This window comes from Rana temporaria, chromosome 8 (assembly GCF_905171775.1).
Source record: "Rana temporaria chromosome 8, aRanTem1.1, whole genome shotgun sequence".
Classification (NCBI taxonomy): domain Eukaryota; kingdom Metazoa; phylum Chordata; class Amphibia; order Anura; family Ranidae; genus Rana; species Rana temporaria.
Window position 1 is genome coordinate 142,716,208 of NC_053496.1, and position 23,327 is coordinate 142,739,534.

The 23,327-nt window shown below is 42.6% G+C and overlaps 1 protein-coding gene across 2 annotated transcripts in view; it reads left to right on the plus strand.

Annotated features, from left to right (window-relative positions):
* Positions 1–13,477, plus strand: part of TIMM10 (translocase of inner mitochondrial membrane 10) — a 34,359-nt gene extending 20,882 nt beyond the window's left edge. For both annotated transcript variants that reach the window (XM_040320802.1, XM_040320803.1), the window contains exon 3: positions 12,951–13,477. In XM_040320802.1, coding sequence (XP_040176736.1) covers positions 12,951–13,155 — 205 coding nt within the window. In that variant the 3' untranslated portion in view covers positions 13,156–13,477. The remainder of the gene's footprint in view (positions 1–12,950) is intronic.
* The last annotated feature ends 9,850 nt before the right edge of the window (positions 13,478–23,327 follow it).

A 23,327-nucleotide genomic window follows, 5' to 3' on the forward strand; every position in this document is an offset into this window, starting at 1 on the left:
TTTGAAACCTCTATTGGCAACATTTTAAAGACAAATGCCGAAGTTGGTGTAAGCTACCTCCTGACGGTGATAAGAGCCAATCTTCTCAAAATGATTTGGGCTCCGCAATTACATTACGTGTTAAATAACTCACCCATATGGATCACAGCATTCTGGTTTAGGAAAATAGAATCTCTCTTCAGAGAGTTGATTTGGAAGAAAAAACAACCACGTATGAAGTTAACATTAAGGTTATCCAAAGAATAGGGTGGTTTCCCCCATTAAAAAAAAAAAAAAAATTGATTTGGGCTTCACAATTACAACATTTTAGTGGATAGACAACTGTATCAGAATCTGATCCTATACAGAGCCTGCTACTATCAATTTATGAAGTATATCCATTGATTTCTTTACTAGAGTCGAGAAATCAATTGCGCGATATAGGATTCCATATGGGTAAATTATTTGACAAGGTATGGCAGGAAATTAGGAAAATTGATGAAATAAAGCAATATACCTCATATACTCCAATCTGGAATAATAGTAGTTATGTGAAATTGGAAGGGTTTGACATTTGGAGGCAGAAGGGTCTAGGGTATATGGCAGTTATTTCAGGATGATGTAATGAAAACCTTCAGTGAATTAAGAGAAGAATAAAATATTCCAAATCAAATTTTTTTTTTTTAATTTTTTTTTATTATTATTTAATTTTGATAGCGCAGGCATGCATTAAAAACAGTCTTTCACAGGAATTGAAGTCTAAGTCAGTGGTAATAGCCTTGTTGGATAATATTGGGGTGGGGGGGAGGGTCTGATATCACAATTATGATATGTTTGACAAAAAAAAAACAAAAAAACTGTGGCTATACCAGCAAGATCAGCCTGGTGATCGGGTGATATAGGGCCAAGTTCAGATGAACAGTGGGTACAGGCATTATCAGCAATACCTCGGTCCTCTCTATCTCCAACACAAAATTTAACACAATTATTTATCCTTCACCGGGTACACTATACACCAGAGAAATTATTCAAATGGAAATGTAGCGATACAGACCAATGTCCAAGATGTAAAGAGAGAGTAGCTAATTCAATACACATGCTATGGAGATGCCCTAAACGCCATCGCTATTGGTCTAGGGTAGTATATAGGATCAATAGTATACTTGAGATAGGGTTGCTTATTGAGCCTGGGGGATGTCTTTTGGGTATACTGGATAAATCAAGAATCCCGGTGGAATATATTGTTTCAATAAATTAGAAGTCTATTCCTGGCTTGTAAGCTCATTGTACAAAAGTGGTTATCGCCACATCCACCTACTGTAGCAGAATGGAAAATACTAGTAAGGGAAACCTTTAAGGAAAAGTATACTTTCCTACATAGAAGCTGTTTAGGAGAATATGGAGAAGGTGGTTTGATATTTTGGAGGTATGACGAGAGAGACTGGATGAGAGAGCGATGGGGGTAGGGGGAGTGAGAGCATGGGGACAGAGGGTGTTGGGGGTGTGTGTGTGTGTGTGTGTGTGTGTGTGTGTGTGTGTGTGTGTGTGTGTGTGTAAATCCTCCTCTGCATACACATCTCTTTTGGCATCTTCTTACAGATTCTGTGGGGGGAATGTTGTTATAGGGAAAATGTTGCGACTGCTTCCTGGGGTGGGTCCTTGGTAAATCAGGGCAGGGACGATGTCTTCAATATAGTTGAGGTAGGTGATCTGTTGGTTTTCAGTTGACTTTTGGTAGCGGACAAACTAGTTTAAACAGGGCCATATGAAACGGATGAAATGCAACTTTCTTATACCAATAACAGGGCTTTCAGGTTGACAAATGTGTTTTTTGCATCTGACCATTTGAACAAACCCCCTCCCATGTACAGGTTGTAGTCGTGGACACATTCAGGCTTTGCAACGGGGCCGCGTCTTCTGACTCTCCACCAAGGTGTCATTGTGGATGGAAAAGAGGATGTGGACCTCTTTCTTGTCCCTCCACTTCATGGCCAACACTTCCTCATTTCTCATGAATGCCGATTTTTGTCAATGGTGCGTTTGTGTTTCGCGGGCCAGGGTTTGTTTACAGTAAAGTGGCGGCTGGTATAAAAAATTTACACATATAAATGGCATTTTTTTTTTTTTTTTTTTTTTTTGAAAGGGGGGTATGCCTGATCTCAGATCATTTTTCCCACTGGTTCCAATATATGTGGGGCACTCACGGGGCTGGGATATACTGCTTGAAGTGCAGTCGGCCAGTAAAATGTATGAGGGATTCGTCCACACAAATATTTTGGTCCAGGATTAACACTGCAGCAATTTGCTGAGAAAAAATATTACAGAGCGTATTTTGTATAATTTGTCATGGTTGGGGTGATCTCGAGGAGGGCAAGTGTAGGAAATGCATAATCATGTTGTAGCATGTCCTGGACATGACAGCAGAATACATCAGCATGGGGTTGGTGGACCAGTAGGCATGGACTTCCTTCTTCTTTTGTAAGACCCAAAAACAATTTAAATGTTGTCCAGTGTGAGACATCACCACAGGAAATCCATCTTATGTTGGCTGAGGACAAAGACCAGCAGCGTTCTACCCTGTTAGCACTTTAGCTGGGGACCCCACATCACCCACTCTGGCTAACTGTTGGGGAGGGAGGGAGGCTGGTTGGCTACCTCCACTCCCAGACTGTGGATCTGCCGCTGGGGAAATTAGGAGCGATATGGAGTGGCGTTTGGATCAAGCACTTCCAAAACCTTCAGCATTCGCTCTCTGTACTGCATACAGAGAGCGGATGCTGAAGGTCTCAGAAGTGCTCTGGGCACTGGAAGATTTGGAGTTTCTAGCCATTCAGGAATGGTAGCTGGAGATCACTCTAGTAGCCGTCTATAGGCACTCAGCAGCAGGTCTGGGCTCCCTTTGCCTGGGACTATCAGGAAGTACCAGTTGACAGCTCTGAAATCCTGGCTGAAGTGAATTGGGCAGAGTAACTGTTTTGCCCACCACCACCAGGCATGGAACCGGAGCTATTTTGGCAGATGCAGCAAGTGTTGACTGACCTTGACAAACCTGTTTCTGCACAGGACGAGTTTGAAGGAATGATTCTTTCTAGCAGGCGGGTAAAGGTACGGTGGATAGAGCAGCCGACTCATCTTCCCAACTGCAGTTCATACGGTGGATAGAGCAGGTGACTCATCTTCCCAACTGCAGTTCAAGGGCTTGGGAGAAGAGGAAGCCACAATCACTCACCAGCCACAGAAAAAATGCATTTAATTGGCTTTTCATTTGGAGGATGTTATGGAACCTGCCAAAGTGCTGGCGCTAGACCCAAGTTCCGCAAGCCCGTGCCCTGGAGCTTCAGCAATTCCAGAGACTGGGGATTTTTCATAGTCTTTTCTGCTGAGGAGAAACAACCTGAGTAGTCTCCAGCAGAAGAGCTGGCATCAGGGCAGAACATCGATGAGCTCTGCCCAGCACCAACAGCTCGGCCTTCCTGAGAGAAGAGGCAGCCGGCCTTTCTCCCACAACACTGACATAGGATGGTTTTCCTGCCCTGCTCCTGTGGCGTTACAACAAAACTAAACCGGTTGAAGCGTTGGACACCAGACAGAGGTTTCAAGACCTCTGTCCCACACCCATGGCAGTTTCAGAGGCCCAGGGTGAGAAGGTAGCGGTCACTCCCCAGTAGCAAATGAGGATGAAGGGGCAGAGAAGGGAGAAGTGGTGTTCGACTTCCCTATCCAACAAGGTAGAGGAAATGGTCTTTCCTCCCCAACAAGGATCCATGCACCTGGGAGATGGTACCAGAGAAAGGTCATCCCAACAGCCCAATGAGGGAATGGGAGATTGAGCAGCTGGCTCATCCCACCCAACGGTAGATACAGTTTGGGAGAGAATGTGGTCGTCCTCCCTCCCCTAATCGGCTTACTTTTCACGTACATCTGTTTACTGGTTTACAGTTTATATCAGGTTGGCAGACCATAATGGCTTCCTTGATTGTTAAATGTAATAATGTCCCTTTTGAATTTTATAGAACAGAACACTTTGCCTCGTTTAAATGCCAGGGCCCTTTCACACATACCCGTTCAGGTCTGCCTGTCAGTTTTTCAGGCAGACCTAATCGGACGCTCCATGTACCTCTTATGGAGCGACGGATGTCAACGGTGACATGTCCCCTGACATTCGTTCCGTTGAATGCAGATGGATGGAAATCCTGACGGGTGGTTCGTTTTCATCCGATCCCCCATAGATGATCGGAAATACAACCAAAGGCCACTCGCAATCGAAGGCATCCAAATATAAAAACGATAATATGTCAAACTTTGAAAGATGTCACACCTTGGCAGTAAGTGAATCATAAACATACAAAGTTTAAATGAACACAAATTATAAACTCCTGTTTTTCTTGTACACTGCACAATTTATAAACGACTTGGTTCTATTGTGAGGGAATATACTGGGGAACGGCGCCATTCTGTGGTTGATAAATGCATTACAGCAATGAAACGCACATTACAAAAACATACCTTGAGATGTACATCCAAAATTGAAAAACAAGCTAATTGGCACCATAATGTGAACGCAAAATTTATTGTAGATGCAACAGGGACAACATCTGGCCTCAAGCATTATTAATAAAATAATGTCCCATTCAATATTCATACCGAATGGGGTACAAGTTTTGGCTCGCTATATCCACCTCGTTTATAACCTGGAGATCTCTAACTACATTGCTACCCCTCCAATCCCTGTAATCCTGAGGGTATAACTTTTTTTTAAGAATATAGGTTTACTAATCATGTCACAAGCATAACACTTGGACAAGCTATGCTAGGGAATTCTTAATATTGGCTACATGCTCACCCAATCTTGTCTATAGCATATGGACAGTACGACCTATGGACTGCATTGACAACAAATTCTGTCCATGACATTTTTGGGCGAGCATGTAATAAAGGGCTCAATAGGAAATTGTTTATGGGTAGAGGTAGACCAAAAGGAGTCAGTTCAACAGGAAGCTCTGTATGGAGCTATTTCTGTCCATTCATTCTGTGCAGCTGAGGCTGCAGAGATGGAGATTGTGGGCCGTGTCCTCAGTCTCATTTCTCTGTTTCAAAGATGAAACATCAGAGGTCTGTTTAGACCCCTGATATCCCCCACAGTCCATATTCCCATCACACACATTCCTGGAATGAGCTCTAAACCACTTAAGGACCGGACCAATATCCTGCTAAATGACCCAAGGGGTTTTTACAATTCGGCACTGCGTCGCTTTAACAGACAATTGCGCGGACTTTTTTTAGGAATAGTTATGTTTACTAGCCATTGGAGGGGTAGCAATGTAGTCAGATCTCCAGGTTAGAAACAAGGTGGATATATCAAGCCATAACTTATACCACGTTCGGTATGAATATCGAATGGGATATTCTTTTATTAATAATGGTTGATGTGAGATGTTGTCTCTGTTGTACCTACAATGAATTTTCCGTTTACATTATAGTGCTAATTGGCTTTTGTTTTTTTCAATTTTTTTAGATGCATGTGTCAAGGTGTGTGTATTTGTAAGGTGTTTCATTGCTTCAATGCATTCATCAACCACAAGATGGCGGTATTCCAGGTATATTCGCTCACCGTGGAACCAAGTGGTTTATAATTCGTGTTTGTATGTTTACTTTAAAAAAAAATAAAAAATTATTTCAAAAAGCATAAGTTTTACATAAGTGAACAAGTGTGTGTGTGTGTGTGTGTGTGTATGTGTGTGTGTGTGTGTGTGTGTGCGCAGACAGACAGACTCCATTTTGGACTACTTGATAATACCAACTGCCGGTATGTTTTGAGAAGACCTAAATCTTACTAGAGGTGGGTTCCTCACCCTCCAGCACCCCAAGTGGGATCTATCTGTGCTGTAAGGGGGATCCCTGACCCCCCCCCCCCCCCATTTGTTCCGGGAAGGGGCATATGTTCTTGAACTTCAGAACAAAATAAAATTAAGGATTACTCGGTCTCTACCTGACACATTGAACATTAAACCTCTGAACTGGGAAAAACTTGAGTAGGGGAGAGAAGGGGTGAAAGGGTAGTGCAGAGGCTCGGAGTGAGCAGAAAGAAAGGGGTGAGAAGAGCGTAGGAGAGGAGCATATCACCTTTAGCACTGGGTGTATATTATATTGGTGTAGTAGAAGCCCCCCAGGAGGATGCCCACCTGTTGGGCCCATGGTTCCCAGACTGTTTCACATTTATTGGTTGTGTTAAGCAATATACTAGATGGCTTTTTTTTGTGACCGTTATCCTGGATATTTTCTTTTTAGCCCCTAGGAATGAGCTTTTTGCTTCCTTGGCCACCGTAAGCTTTGCACCTAACAGTGTAAAATGAATTAACCTCCATCAGGGTTTGGAAAGCTTTGGGATCGATGCATTTAGGAGGGCAATCATCAGGGTTCTGGAGATCGGACTTCCTGATAGTTCTCCAATAAGTCAAAAAAATATTCCAGAAAAGAACGTATTCTAGGGCATTCCCACCAAATGTGGGCCATCGTGCCTGTATTCCGGCAACCTCTGAAACGGGGTCCGCTGCGGGATAGATCTAGGCCAGTCTGGAAGAGGTGTAATACCACTTTCAGACTGGCCTCCATCAATGCAGTGTTGAAGATACTTGAAGTAGGTATTCTGCCAGATCCCACTTAAATTGGAAATCGGTTTCCCAGACATTCAGAAAGGCTTTCTTGGAAGCTGGGAAAGGAAAGTGATGACACAAGACAAGATATCTCCCCACTCCACCCCTCTGGTCCTGGGCTTGACCACACCACAGTTCATAATCAGTACATTTTGGAAGAGGTTTATCCTTCCAGATTGTAGGAAGTGTGCTATTTGGCCAAACCTAAATAGTTCTGAGTTGGGTAGGTCTAGCTTTTTGATGCAGTGATTGAGGGTGAAGGGGCCCGCTGCTGTGAAGAATTGTCCAATTTGGTACAGTCCCTTATCCACCCACCATTTAAATGCTAGGACATTTTTACGGGGGGGGGGAAAGTTTGAGTTGTTGAAGATATGGATTAAAGGTTTATAAGCTGTCACTAAAGCTGTCAACTAGCTTAGTAATTCCCAGAGGGCGAAGGAGTGGGACAGGGTTGGGGCCAAAATTGGGATTCTGTCTTTCGGAGGACTCCAAAGTAGGAAGTCTAGAGTGAAACAAGGTACGGTTTGTTTTTCTATGTGTACCCAGTCTAGCTCAATTGTCGATTTTTTTAGTGTATTCTAGATTCGAAAAAACCCAGTCTGGCAGCCTGGTAGTACTTGTGGCGGTGGAATAATCCCAGACCTCCTTTCCTTCTATGAGGGTATTAAGTTTTTTGTGGTATTCCATATATCCCGCCTTTCCCCAGGTGAATTTCAGTAGTTTACTTTGGATGGATTTAATGTGGTCCTTTCCGGATGGGGAGAGAACGAAATTAATGTAATAACCGTGGGAGCAACGTCATTTTTATTGAATTTACCCTACCCAACCATGATGGGTTATTTTTAGACCAGGAAATTAGATCAGATTCTTTCAGTACAGAGGAGGGTAGTTATTTGCGTAGAGGGCTTCTGTTTTTGCTGTCAAATAATACCCAAGTATCTAATGGAGGTCTCCCTCCAGTCAAGCATGAAGGATTGTTTTAATAAACTTTGTATGTTCATGCTTCTCTTCCTGCTAAGGGTGACATCTTTCAAAGTTAATCATATTACAGTATTTTAATATTTGGATGACTACCTTGATTGTGAGTGGCCTTTGGTTGTATTTCCGATCATCTGGAATGCAACTAATATCCTATTTTATTTTTTGCATAAGCTGTCCCCTATATAAATGGCTGTATCGTATGTTTAGCCAAGCCCCTGACAGTGTCTGATGAAACTCGTAGGGAGGAGCTGGAACATGTGACACAATTACGTGCTGGGATGCTGCGGCCACCTTGTTGGAAACAACCGTCGTTTCTACATGCATGTATTTTTTTTACCATGAAAATGTGAGTTGTATTCTTGTTTTTAATCTTTATTTGGGATGTCTGCGCAATGAGGATTCTATTTATATTCTAAACGTATCATTGCCAAAGTGGAAACTTCAATTGCCATTGGTGGATTTATTTTGAATTGGCATTTGTTACCTATCGGTGCTAGTCAAATCTTGCTCTGGGGAAAATGAAGTTCTTGGAGCTGAGGATTGCTGTGACTGCCATTGGATGTTAGTTACTGCTTATATGTCTTTACCTTGGGGTAAGAGTCGGTGTGATCGGGTGTTGGTCACGGCTTCCATCTATCACTATTATACAGCTCAAGTACATCACTCTGAATATACATGAACATACAATTTATTACAGACTTTGTTTAGTTGAGCGCTGCACCATCACCACTTGTTAGGGTTTATGGTCCCCAACAATACTGTGCTAGCTGCTATGTTAGGACTTCTTTAATGGCCTAAGCGCAATAGATCTGTTGTGTTTTTTTTTTTTTTTGAAAAAAAATAAAAAATATTCGTCTATATAGAAGACATAATTACAAAATGATTTTAGTACTGACCCATCGATAAGATATGTAGGGAAAGATAGCCGCCATTATTAATAATCAAGAACTTCTATTGTCGACATCAACATGTTATCTCTAATGAACACCAGGTGACGAGATGCCACAGTGGCGTGACTTTTGGGGTCCCTCTATTGAATAGTTGAAATTCTGTGTCTCTTAACTTTATTGCAAAATTACTGTCAATGAGAAGGGGGGGGGAAGTCTGTCAATTTATAGACTCCTAGATAGGAGATGCGTATTAGTTGTGACCCTTCTATAAAAAGTAAAAGAATCTTGCATGTCAGATGTCTGCTGTCAAAAATAAACAGTGCTGCAGCTGAATGGCATTCCTGCAAAGCAAACGGGTGACAGAACATTGCCTCCAATAAAACTAGTGGTTGGCTGATTATGGGTGTGGCCAATTTATTGGGGGCCGATATCCACATTTCTAAAAGAATTGGTATCGATCTCAAACTATACCAATATTGCCCCACACCACAGACATCTTTTTGGGGCCCAGAAGCCAGGAAGGTTTGCAGTGCACTGCAGGCCCTGTGCGTGGTGGTGCGCTACGCATACTGGGTCTAAGCATTCTGACAGTCCTGGCCTCCCTCGCCTCGGACAGTGCACGCCACGAAACTGGACCAGAGAGGCGTCGGACACGCCAGCCTACAAGCCATCCAGCCACCCACAGCAGCGTGCCAGCCAGCAAGACATTCACCCTTAGCAGGGTACCAGTCACCCACCTAGAGCAGGGTGCCAGCCAATTACTTTTAACCTCATCTGTAAAAACTTTTGAATTTCAATGCAGATGGCTGCAGAGAGAAAGTGTGGTCTGGGACTATTTTTAGTCTCGACCATCCCCAGGAAAAGCAGCAGTGTGCAACACGTGCACAAACAATGTGGGCATGGGGATCAACAACTGAGAAAATAAGCAATCACAAAGTGAAATAACATTATCCCAGACAACAGTAAAAGATATGTTTTCAGAAAAAAAATTAAGTGGCTAAATTCTGATGGAAGATCCCAACTGCTGGACAAAGCAATCCGAGATGGTTACTGATAACCAGCTAATTACAATGGTGTCTGAGTCTGGATTTGGGGCGGTTAATGTCCATAGCTGACCAAGTTACACTGAAGAGTGAAAAGTATTACGAAACAAAATTCTGGAAAAGATTCACCGAAAGGTAGTTGAGAAAGTAAAGACTGTGCTGCAACCTGAGAATGCTGGCAACTCCCTCTCATTCACGACTGACTGCTGGTCACTGAGTCTTTCATGCCACTTCATTGAAAGTGGATGGACAAAAAGGAAGTTGGTGTTGAATACAAAAGTGATGCAAGGATCCCACACTGGGGAGTACGTTGGAGAAATGTTTCTAGGCATGCTTTAAGACTGGGAAATAAACAAAGACCAAGTGATGCTTGTGCTTTTGAGACAGTGGCGCAATGTGGTGAAAGTAATAATACTTGCTTAAAGTGGAGGTTCACCCTATAAAAAAATTCTAACACTACATCCAGCACCGTGCTGTATATAAAATGACACTGACGTCACCGCACGTTGAGGGCGAATCCTCGTTCTGTCACGCCAGCCGGCTGTTTGATTTTTTGCTGTTTTTAAACTTCCTAACTGTGTGTATCCAATTTTACTTTTTATTAAATCACATGGCGGTATTACACTATACTAGTCTCTTCTTGTTTATGGTTATCCTGTAACTCCACTGGTGACTTCGAGAATCCATACATCCGGGACCCTTCTATCCTCCATGCTGGATCATACCTTCTGGGTCCCATTGGGATCTTTTGGTCTGGTAAGGGACATTGTGGTGGTTCATTTTATTTTCCACATTGTCCGTCAGTCAATCACTGGGTGAAGTCCTAAGTGTTCTGAGTGTTTATGGTTTTACACTATGCGAGTATTTTTTTCTTTGGATGCCATAGATATCGTTTAGCCGTGGATGTAGTGTTAAAACATTTTTATAGGGTGAACCTCCATTTAAGTGTTGGACCTCAATTGTGGTAAATGGTTGTCTGTCAAGCCAGAAAACCTTGCTTGGTTGGTATGCTGAAGAGGCGCGCAGGCCATTTCTACTATTCAATTTTTGCCAAGCAGTGACTGAGGTGCATTCAGGAAGACCATGGCCTACCCAAAAACAACTTGATTCAGGCTGTTCCAACAAGATGGAACTCAACACTTCACATTCTGCAAAGAATGCTTGAACAGAAGCAAGCTCTTGGCATCTATTCAGGTGAACATGGAAGATATTGTCCTACTGCTGATCAGTGGGACATTGTAGCCAATTTTATTGAGACCCTGCTTCCCCATAGAGAAAGTGACACAAGTGAGTCATTACGACTTATCTGTGTTGTCTGTCATTCCATGTGTGAGAGTGTTGAAAATGCTTCAAGAGAATGAAGGACTCAACACTCATGGCATTAAAACATCCAGGCAGGTCATGAAAGACGGCCTCATCAAACACGTTGGGAAGCATGAAAAGAGTATAAATGTTGTACTGGTGTGTCTTTTGGATCCTCAATGGAAAAATCGTGCTTGCTTTTCTGATGTATTGGCCAAGGCAAAACAATGGCTGACAGAAGATGTTCAACAGAGGTTCCTGCAGAAAGGTCAAGTCAGGAACAGCATGTTACTAATCTGGAAGAGCCGGATGCTGCAAAAACAAACGTCAAAGGCAACAGGCAGTAGAGAATCTTCATTGTGGTCGAATTGATGCCATGTTCATTGTTTTATTGGGGCCTCATGCGGAGGATTCTGCTGAATCTGCAATTGGCCTGGATGATGAACTTCATCTCTATTTGAAGGAACCAATAATTGACAGAAGTGGTGATCCTCTTCAGTGGTAGAAAGAAAATGAAGCATGTTACAGAAGACTTGCCTCTCATGCTAGAAGATGCCTATTTGCTCCTCCTTCCTCTGTACCAATTGAGCATTTTTTTTCTAGTGAAGTGACAGCAATATATTAAAACAGAACCTGTTTAACCTCTTCAGCCCCAGAAGACTTGGCTGCTTAATGAACAGAGCACTTTTTACAATTGGCGCTGCTTTAACTGGTAACTGTCTAAGCATATATATTGGTTTGCACAAAAGTTATAGCATCTACAAACTAGGGTACATTTTCTGGAATTTACACAGCTTTTAGTTTGACTGCCTAATTTCTTGAGGTGCTAAAATGGCAGGGCAGTTCAAATGACCCCATTGAATATTATATTTTTTTTAAAAAAAAATGTTGTCATTTATTTTTAAAGTTGTCACTAAATGATATATTGCTCACACATGCCATGGTTATATGTGGAACTGCACCCCAAAATACATTCTGCTGCTTCTGAGTATGGGGATAGCGCATGTGAACTTTTGGGAGCCTAGCCGCGTACAGGACCCTGAAAACCAAGCACCGCCTTCGGGATTTCTAAGGGCGTATATTTTTGATTTCACTCCTCACTACCTATCAGTTTTTAAAAGCAATAAAATGCCAAATGTGTACGGGGATACCACGTGTGGGACTTTTTGTTACCTGGTGTAACTTACTTTTAGTGGGAATTCCTGTCCCACTTCCTCCCTCTTTTTGGTCACTTAGGCAACAACTCCCCTGCCCTAGGCGTCCCCTCCCTGCCATCGATCTTCTGGGACTCAACACGGGTCCCAGAAGATTGGCTAGCCTATTGGCGACTCGCGCAGTGCGCGCTGGGCCGTGAAGCCGTAAGCTGTCACGGCCGGGTGCCCATAGTTACTATAATGGCACATAGGAGAGGAGGGAGCTTTCGAGCGTCCGCATCGCTGTACCGTGGGGCAGGTAAGTGTCGGTATATTAAAAGTCGGCAGCTATGCTTTTTGTAGCTGCTGACTTTTAATTAAAAAAAAAAAAATGGGTGGAACTTCACTTTAACCTGTTCAGTTTATACCAGATTTGTGTAGAAAATTGTGTTGATTTTTCAAAACTTTAAATGGGCAATATCAGGTGCCGATATTTTGTACACCGGCCGGAAAAGTTGGCCGAAAAAAAAATCAGTATTGGCCCTGAAAAAATCAGTCGATGTAAAATATATACTGTAGGTATGATACCTGTGAGCTGCAGGCATAAAGAACATGGGCATATTTTTTCAGTGTTTGTGGTTTTAGCACATAGCATTAAGTCATGTGTCAGAAGGTAATCCACAAAGAAAAAGATTTCATTTTTCTCATAGAAAAGCAGCTGTATGGTAGGCAATGAATGAACCAAGCATTGGTAATACTTCTTCTTCTTTTTTTTTTTTTTTTTTTTTTTTTTCCACTGTACTAAAAAAAGGAAACAAAACTCAGGCAACCACCTATAATTTGCTGTGCCTGACTAAAAATCCTTAACTGTTGGTGCTATAAATATATAAATCCTGAATAAATGATACCTTAATGAAATATAGTTGATATTTTTAGTAATATATTTAATTTTTAATTTTTTTTCTCTAGAATGACTGGAGCCTGTCACAAAAAGTGCGTTCCTCCTCACTATAAGGAGCCAGAACTGTCTAAAGGAGAGAGTGTTTGCCTGGACCGCTGTGTCTCAAAGTACCTGGATATTCATGAGCGGATGGGCAAGAAACTCACAGAACTGTCAATGCAAGATGAGGAACTGATGAAGAAGATGCAACAGGGAATGGGACCTGCACAATAAGATTATGGAGCTGTACTGTGAATATATATTTTATATTAGGCCTTATGACAACAGAGCCTGGTCATTTGGGTTACTTTTGATACATATGGCATTTTGTATTTTATTTCTGTTTTTATTTTGTACTCCTATTCGATAGAGAACATTTTCAGTATTCATTACATATACTTTTTTTTTTATTTAAAGAACTCCAAATCATACATTTCCAGAAAGCATAGGCATGGTACAATAGAAAGATCTGCTGATTTTGTAGTTCCCATGATGGTTGCGCAAAGGTCTATCAAAAAAATATTTTCAATAAAAATGCATTATGATCATTATTAAACTAGTAACAAAGTGTATCTAAACAATATGGGGGTTGATGTGCAAGTGTGACAGTGCTGGGCTAATAGGAGTGAGGTATTGATGATTGGATATATCTTAGAATTCGATACACCTCTACAGGGCCTGCTGTGTAGTAAAGGTGCTGTGTAGATTGATCTCGTTATGGTCTTTGGGCTGCTGCCTCTCAGGTGGTCTCAAAGAACACTCAATGGATGGCAAAATTCTGGGGTGGGTATCGAGGCATGCCCAATACCAAAGTTCATGACCGAAAAAGATCAAATTGAAGTGCTTATTGAACAAAAGTATCAAAGCCAATTCATTCCAGGGGAAGTGATTCCCTCAGGGTTAGTGTACAGAAAATTGTAATCGTGACACCAATAATGCGTAACAAACACTATATATTACACAAACATGCATCTAACATATAATCTAGTGTTCTATGTGTTTTCAGCAATCGTCAAATAAAAAAAATCTACCAATCAAAACAAATCCGCAAGAGTCCATACAATTGTGATTGCAATAGTCCCATACAACTTTGTAATGTATATCGCTCCCAAGTAAGTCCTGCCAGGGTGTGCAAGTAGAACGCCTGCACCACTGTGAATCCCTAAGCTCTCACCTCTATATTGACTCCCTCAGCAAAGGTCAATATGCATTTCAACACCAGATGGGCTCTTTTTTTTTTTTTTTTTTTTCCTTCTTAGCTACTTGCTGACCGCCCTATAGCAGTCTTACTGCTACAGGATGGTGGCTGTGCATAGGAATATATATGTATAATGGTGTACATTTTCTGTCCGTCCGTCCCCCCCCCCCCTCACAATAACTCGACACAGCCATTAATGTCTAAACCGCTGGCAACAAAAGGGAGTACACCCCTAAGTGAAAATATCCAAATTGGGCCCGGAGTGTCAATATTTTGTGTAACCACCATTATTTTCCAGCACTGGGCATGGAGTTCACCAGAACTTCACAGGTTGCCACTGACTGGAGTTCTCCATGACAACATCATGGAGCTGGTGGATGTTAGAGACCTTGCACTCCTCCACCTGCCATTTTGAGGATGCCCCACAGATGTTTAATATTGTTTAGGTCTGGAGACATGCTTGGCCGGTCCATCACCTTGACCCTCAGCTTCTTTAGCAAGGCAGTGGTTGTCTTGAAGGTGTGTTTGGGGTCATTATCATGTTGGAATACTGCCCTGCGGCCCAGTCTGCAAAGAGAGGGAATCATACTCTGCTTCAGTATGACACAGTACATGTTTGCATTCATGGTTCCCGCAATAAACTGTAGCTCCCCAGTGCTGCAGCACTCATGCAGCCCCAGACCATGACAATCCCATCACCATGCTTGACTGTAGGCAAGACACTTGTCTTTGTACTCCTCACCTGGTTGTTGCCACACACGCTTGACACCATCTGAACCAAATAAGTTTATCTTGGTCTTAGACCACAGGATATGGTTCCAGTAACCCATGGTCTTCGTCTGCAGCAAGCTGTTTGTGGGGCTTTCTTGTGCATCATCTTTAAAAGATCCTTCCTTCTGGGATGACAGCCATGCAGACCAATTTGATGCAGTGTGCGGCGTATGGTCTGAGCACTGACAGGCTGACCCTCTACCCCTTCAACCTCTGCAGCAATGCTGGCAGCGTTCATACATCTATTTCCCAAAGGCAACCTGTATATGACGCTGAGCACATACACTTGGCTTCTTTGGTGGGCCATGGCAAGGCCTGTTCTGAGTGGAACGTGTCCTGTTAAACTGCTGTATGGCCATGGCTACCATGCTATAGCTCAGTTTCAGGGTCTTGGCAATTTTCTTTTTAGCCTTTATGTAGAGAAACAATTCTTTTTTTTTTTTTTTTTTCCAGATCCTCAGAGTTCTTTGCCATGAGGTGCCATATTGAACTTCCAGTGACCAGTATGAGAGAGTGAGAGCGATGACACAAAATTTTACAAACCTGCCCCCCATTTACACCTGTAACACTAACAAGTCAAAGGACACCAGTGAGGGAAAATGGCTAATTGGGCCCAATTTGGACATTTTCACTTAGGGGGTGTACTCACTTTTGTTGCCAGCAGTTTAGACATTAATGGCTGTGTGAGTTATTTTGAGAGGACAGAAAATTTACGCTGTTATACAAGAAATACGGAAAGGTTTCTTCACAGTAAGAGCTGTGAAAATGTGGAATAGACTCCCTCCAGAGGTGGTTCTGACCAACTCAGTAGATTGCTTTAAGAAAGGTCTAGATACTTTCCTAATTGTACAGAATATAACTGAGTACTAAGATTTGTAGGTAAAGTTGATCCAGGGTAAATCCGATTGCCTCTCAGGGGATCAGGAAGGAATTTTTCCCCCTGCTGTAGCAAATTGGATTATGCTCTGCTGTTTGTTTTTTTTGCCTTCCTCTGGATCAACTGTGGGTATGGAGTTGGGTGTATGGGATTGTACTGTTTTTTATTTTGTTTATTTTTTTGTGGTTGGACTTGTGTCTTTTTTTTCAACCTGACTAACTATGTAACACGCTGTACACTCACTACTTTACATTGTAGCAAAGTGTAATTTCTTCAGTGTTGTCACGTGAAAAGATATAAAAAATATTTACAAAAATGGGAGCGGTGTACTCTCACTTTTGTGAGATACACTACACTAATATATAGATTATGTGTGTGTGTGTGTGTGTGTGTATATATATATATAATATATATATTAGTGTAATTAGTAGTGTGTGTAATATAAAGATATATATATTTGTGTGTATACTTTTTTTCAAAATTGTTAATCTTTTTGTTTTAAAATATATAAACTGCAGAGGTGATCAAATAAAAAAACAATATAGGTGTGACAGCGCTGTAAAAGTGAAGTAAACAATTACGGTGATAAACACTGATATTGCAATAATATGAAAAAAGTCCAAATTCATTGAATGAATGAATCCACGTTGTGCAAAAAAACACGAAACAAGCTTGTGTGAGGTCTTCAGTAGGGATGAGCCGAACATACCCGGGTTCAATTCGCACCAGAACGTTCGAACAGACCGCGGGTTCGCACGAACCTTTAGAACCCCATTGAAGTCTATGGGACTTGAACGTTCGAATTCAAAAACGCTCATTTTAAAGACCATTATTCAATTTAATGTTGGAAAACGTCTTTCAGAACCCAGGTCTTGCCCCAGAGAACATGTATCAATGGAAAAAAAAAGTTTTAAAAACGGCCGTTTTTTCCGGAGCAGCGATTTTAATGATGCTTAACCACTTCCCGACGGCCGTACGACTTTGTACGGCCGCAGGGTGGCTCTACATCTCTGGGAGGCCATGTTTTTACGGCCTGCGCGCGCGTCCGGCGCATCGCTGAGATGCCGATGCGAGTGCCTGGCGGCCGCGATGTCCGCCGGGGACTCGCGATCGGCGGCTACAGGGACAAGACGTGGAGCTCTGTGTGTAAACACAGAGCTCCATGTCCTGTCAGGGGAGAGAGGAGATGGATCTGTGTCCCTTGTACATAGGGACACAGCATCGGTCACCTACCCCCCTTCCCCCACAGTCACCCCCCTTCCCCCACAGTCACCCCCCTTCCCCCACAGTTAGTAACACAATTCAGGGTACACATTAACCCCTTCCTCACCCCCTAGTGTTAACCCCTTCAATGCCAGTCACATTTATACAGTAATTAGTGCATATTTATTGCACTGATCGCTGTATAAATGTGAATGGCGCCAAAAATGTGTCAAAAATGTCCGATGTCTCCGCCATAATGTCGCAGTCACGAAAAAAAAATGCTGATCGCCGCCATTAGTAGTAAAAAAAAATTATAAAAAAAAAATAATTCTGTCCCCTATTTTGTAAGCGCAATAACTTTTGCGCAAACCAGACGCTTCTTGCGATTTTTTTTTTTTTTTTTTTTACAAAAATATGTAGAATAATACGTATCGCCTAGACTGAGAAAATTTTTTTTTTTTTTTAAAAAATTGGGCAATTTATTATAGTAACAAGTGAAAAATATTGTTTTTTTGTCAAAATTGTCGCTCTAGTTTTGTTTATAGCGCAAAAAATAAAAACCGCAGAGGTGATCAAATACCACCAAAATAAAGCTCTATTTGTGGGGAAAAAAGGACGTCAATTTTGTTTGGGAGCCACGTCGCATGACCGCGCAATTGTCAGTTAAAGCGACGCAGTGCCGGAAGCTGAAATTTCACCTGGTCTGGAAGGGGTATATGTGCCCAGTAAGGAAGTGGTTAAAGTGAAAAAAAAATAAAAAATTCCTTTAAATATCACACCTGCTGTGTGTCTATAGTAGTGGCACGTGTTTAGAAATGTCCCTGCACAACATGAAATTATTATAAGAACAAAGTAATTTAATACTGCTTGCGCACGTGCTGTGTGGCAACAATATCTCGATTATTTGTGGGGGGGGGGCCATTATTTTTTTTGTGAAAGCAAAAAAATCCCCCTCAAACATACTGTAATTGGAGCGCAACAAAGAGCCACATGCAAAGTATTGCATCAAAATTTTTTATTAGGCGCCCCTGTTACACAGGGGCACAAAAATTGAGCCTTAGGCCACGTGCAAAGTATTGCATCAAAAATTGTTATTAGACACCCCTGTTACACAGGGGCACAAAAATGTGTCCGTAGGCACAACACAACACTGCAACCCCTCCCAATATCTGTAATTAGAGCGCAACAAGGAGCCACGTGCAAAGTATTGCATCAAAAATTGTTATTAGGCACCCTGTTAAACGGGCACAAAAATTTGTAAACTGCACACATGCAGTAAGAGCGACTGCGTTCAGGTGCTATGTAACAAAATGGTCGCAGTGACATCAACTGCGTTCAGGTGGTATTCAACTGCACACGCGCAGTAAGAGTGACTGCGTTCAGGTGCTATGTAACAAAACAGACGCAGTCACACCAACTGCGTTCAGGTGTTAGTAAACTGCACACACGCAGTAAGAGTGACTGCGTTCAGGTGCTATGTAACAGCACACGCAGTGACACCAACTGCGTTTAGTTGCTATTAAACAGCACACACGCAGTAAGAGCGACTGCGTTCAAGTGCTATGTAACAGCACACACGCAGTGACACCAACTGTGTTTATGTGGTATTAAACAGCACCCGCGCAATAAGAGCGACTGCGTTCAGGTGCTATGTAACAATAAATTGCACACGTGCAGTAACAGGTAATGCGTGTATGTGCAATTAACTAGCACAGGTTGAATAACACAGAGTACTATGTTTAAGCTAATGCAGGCAATACAACACGTTATAACACTGCATGAAGAACAATCTCCTGCCTGACGGATACTAATAGCAGATCTTGCTGAGCTATACAGTTTATAAATATATTGACAACTCCTAGGGATGTGAATATATTCTCTACAAACTGTAGATTTACCTATACTGACTAGCCTTCCTGCTCTATCTATCTGGTAGAAAAGACACTGTCTCTATCTATCTCTCTCTAACTGTCTGATTGCTCCTCTCTTTCACAAAGCCGGAACACACTACACAAGGCTGCCTTTTATAGTGTGGGGCGTGTACTAAACCCCCCTGAGCCATAATTGGCCAATTATGGCTCTTCGTTTTTTGCGCGCTGTGATTGACCAAGCATGCGGGACATACAGCATGCTTGGCCAATCATCAGCGCTCAACGCCGCAGTGAATTATGGGATGTTTTGCGTCACTCGAATTTGGCGCGAACGACCCGTTTTGTTCGATTTTCGACGAACGGTCGAACGACCGATGTTCGAGTCGAACATGCGTTCGTATCGAACGTGAAGCTCATCCCTAGTCTTCAGACAACCTCCATGAACGGAGTGCTCACACCACCTCATGCAATGCTCTCTCACCTTCTTTAAACGGCCCTGCAAGGGGTCAAACACACCTTGCACCCTGTGCAAACATTCCCTCCCAGGTGAAGCCACGTGGGAGGTGGTGAAACTAGTAGAGGTGGAGCCTGGCGGTGGACTACTACCACTAAGTGAGACTCAAGTCATTTTAATGCTTTTAAAATTTCATTAAATGTGAGTTCAATGCTAGCTGGGGTGGAGTGGTTTCATTGTTAACCCCTCGGATACTGCACTATAGGAGGCACTTTCTCAAAAAAAAAAAAATTTCATGTGTTGCTGAACTTACCGGTAGTCATTGTGGGTTTAAAGTTTGAAGCAGTACAGTGGAAGGAGTACCTACCTGCTTTTCATCCTTTGAGCCACCAAGATTCTTAGATGATCCCTGGGAGTGAATGTTTGCATATCGTTGAGCGAGCATTGCATGAGGTGGCGGGAGCACTCTGTTCATGGAGGTTGTCTGAAGACATCACACAAGCTTGTTTTTGTTTTGTGTTTTTTTGCACAACGTGGATTCATTAATTTTATGTTTTTGGACTTTTTTCATATTGCAATATCAGTGTTTATCACCATAATTGTTTATTTCACTTTTACAGTGCTGTCACATCTATAGTTTTTTTTTTTTATTATTTCTGTGGGAGCACATTGGTGACAGCTGCAATAAAAAAAGTTATCACTACTATATGTTTTTCTAAGTTTCACATTGCATACCATATTGGTGCGCAACTACCTCTATTTTCAGAGGTGATCAAATACCACCAAAAGAAGGCTCTATTTGTGGGAACAAAAGCACATAAATGTTATTTGGGTACAGTGTGGCACAATTGTCAGTTAAAGTAACGCAGTGCCGTAACACAAAAAAATGGCCTGGTTATGAAGAGTGGTGAATCTTCCAGAGCTGAAGTGGTTAATCAGCATGGACTTTTGGAATACCCCAGCAGATCAGGGGGATGGATGATTCAGTGTGCATTCGCATGTTTAAGAGACCCCCATATAGTGCTCACTGTTATTTTACTCCAGCCACTTGCCTACTAGGCACTTTCACCCTCTTTCTGCACCGGCCAATTTTCAGCTTTTAGCACTTCGACAATTTCCATGCAACGCTGTACCCAACTCTGTGTATATTTGGTCTTTGTGAAAGTTATAGAATCTACAAGCTATGATGCCAATCGTTTAAAATTGATGTACTGACTAATTTCTTGAGACACTAAAGCCTTGTACACACCATGGGGGTGGCCATATACGGCCTACATGCGCTAGATGGGAGGGGACAGGTCAGACAGGGGAAATGTGTACACACAACTTTCTGTCGGAATGGCATGGATGGATGTACCATGCAACAATGTGATTAGAATCAGCCAAGGGGGGGAAGGTAGCTCGAGAGTCCAAAAGAATTAAATCCATATTGTCTGATGAAGAACATCCATATAATCATATGTCATGAAGCAAAAAAGAGGGATGTAAAAATAAAAGAAAGATTAGAGATAATATCTCACACATGAAGTAAGTATGACAACCAAGTGTACATTATCACAGTAATGGGCAGGGGTATTTTGTTATAAAGAGCACAACATACAGTCATATGGGAAATTTTAGACACTGACACACGTGCACCTGTACAGGTTAAACTGGATGGACCAATGTCTTTATTCAATCTTGCCTATTATTATGCAAGAAGTCCCCATCACTGCACCTGGAGTATATGGGAACCATTGAAAGCAAAATAATTCTGACAGAGTACAAACGCCAGTGCATCAATAATGAAATCATACAATTTGCATTCAAATCTGTTTTTCTCTCACAAAACTTGTAGAATGCAGGCTATACCCCTATTGTGTGGAATGGAACTGTATAGAGCAAGGATTACATCAACCGGAAACCTGCAATCCATCAATATTTTAGAGAAGATGTCATCTATCCCTTATATAACTTGGGATGCTTAAAACATGGAGACGTAGGTAGCCATCAACTAATTTGCTCAGGTTCTCAGTCGGAACCATTGCCAGATATAATGGGCCTGCCCAATGGATGTAACATGCTTTTGGGGAGTGAATAAAAAAATTGGTGTGCGTGGAAATGGGGTGCGAATAAATTCCAATTTAATTGTGATAAAATGCTGAATACACAAGTTGATAAAGTTCTTGTTGGAATTGATCAATTTTAGGTGACACATGAATACCAGGAATTATTGTTAAGAATTTTGGTGCACATGTGTATCTATTGGTCATTATCCAAAACCACTAAATTGCCCCACTTGTCGGAGGGCTTTATTGTGATTGTAGGATTAGTAGGAAAATATGTACTGGATTTTTTAGAAAACCTGGAATTGTAAGAAGCAGACAATGATGAAACAGAAGAAGCATCTGACAAATGGGAATCTGTGTTCTTGGGGCCAGATCCACAAAAGGGATACGACGGCGTATCTACTGATACGCCGTCGTATCCCTGTTTCTATCTTTTTGAACTGATCCACAGAATCAGTTTCAAAAAGATAGGGAGAAGATCCGACATGTGTAAGGGACTTACACTGCCGGATCTTAGGATGCAGTACCGCATCCGCCGCTGGGGGCAATTCGAGTCGAAATGCCGCTTCAGGTATGCAAATTAGCACTTACGGAGATCCACGAAGCTTTTCAGCTTCGTTTTTTCTCTGTAAGTTTTAGTTTGCAATCGTAAAATTAGGGCTGCTTTTACAAAGTGTAAACTGTTTACACCTTGTAAAAGTAGACCCTTCTTACCCGCGACGCTGTTATTTTTCTTTCTCGTACATCACGGGACACAGAGCGGCATATTCATTACTATGTGGGTTATATGGAGTACCTTCAGGTGATGGACACTGGCAATCTCAAACAGGAAGTCCCCTCCCTATATAACCCCCTCCCATAGGAGGAGTACCTCAGTTTTTTCGCCAGTGTCTTAGGTGTTGGTGATGGATTAGCTTTGCCTCCGTATCCTTGGGATTAAGGCGGGCTAACCGGATCTGTCCAAAGTGCCTCAGTGCCAAAGTGGACAGTACCCGGGCCCCAAACCGTGGGGTTTTGCCTATAATGCCCTCTCTAAGAGGGCTGGACCCTGGGCCCAGGACTTAGAGCTTTTCCTAAGCCAAAAGTAACCTGTTTGCCAGGGTGCTATATAGGTCCAGGTCAGTCGGTTCCTTCCAGGACCCCAGTACCTGATGGTCTACTACTTTACCCACGGAGATGGGAGAAGATTGGACTGTTGTTGCTTGGCAAACGTCCTGCGGCATGGAGCAGGTAAGTGGAGAGCCTGCGGGACTTGGTCCGACAGTGGGCTCTCCAGGGGATATCTACGGGGGGTTTGCCTGAGTATGCTCTGCATTGGCACCATGGTCACTATGTCTGTTATGTCTGGATGATCTAACTTTTCCCCCCATCACTGGATCCCCCTGTCTAGGTCATCTCTTTACTGGCTACCTGCTGCCCCGCTGGTTGGGAAGGTCTTCTTAGGAGACCTGTCTCAGGGCTATAAATGAGTCCTTAAAAGGCCTGTTTTTAAGTCCTACCTGGCCGGGGTTTTGAATTTGCCGCTCTGCAGCCCGTAGGGGCGATCCTCTCCCTGCTTCCTGAAGCCTGGCAGCGCGTCTCCATGTGTTCCCCTCCCCTGACATACGGGCGCGCGCGCGGGCGCGTGCACGGTTAATAGAGTGGTTTCGCGCCGTTCGGGGGGGGGGCGGGTGAGCGTGCAGGCTGGCGTCGGAAGAGGCGGGCTTTCGCCTCTGTTATTTGAAGCAGGTCCTCGTTCATGGCTCAGTCTGAAACTGAGCTGAGAGCGAGAGGACACAGAGCGGCACACTAGTGACCCCCGGTGGCAGGAAAGGGGTAGTACATGCTAGGCTTAGCCTATGTATATCTGTTAAGCCAAAAATCCTCTTTGCAGCAGGTTGGAGGCTGGTAAAGTATTGGTGGGGCTGTATGTTTAAAAAAAAAAAAAAACCTTTAATGAGTTAAAAGAAATATATATATATATATAATAATGTATTGAAAAAAA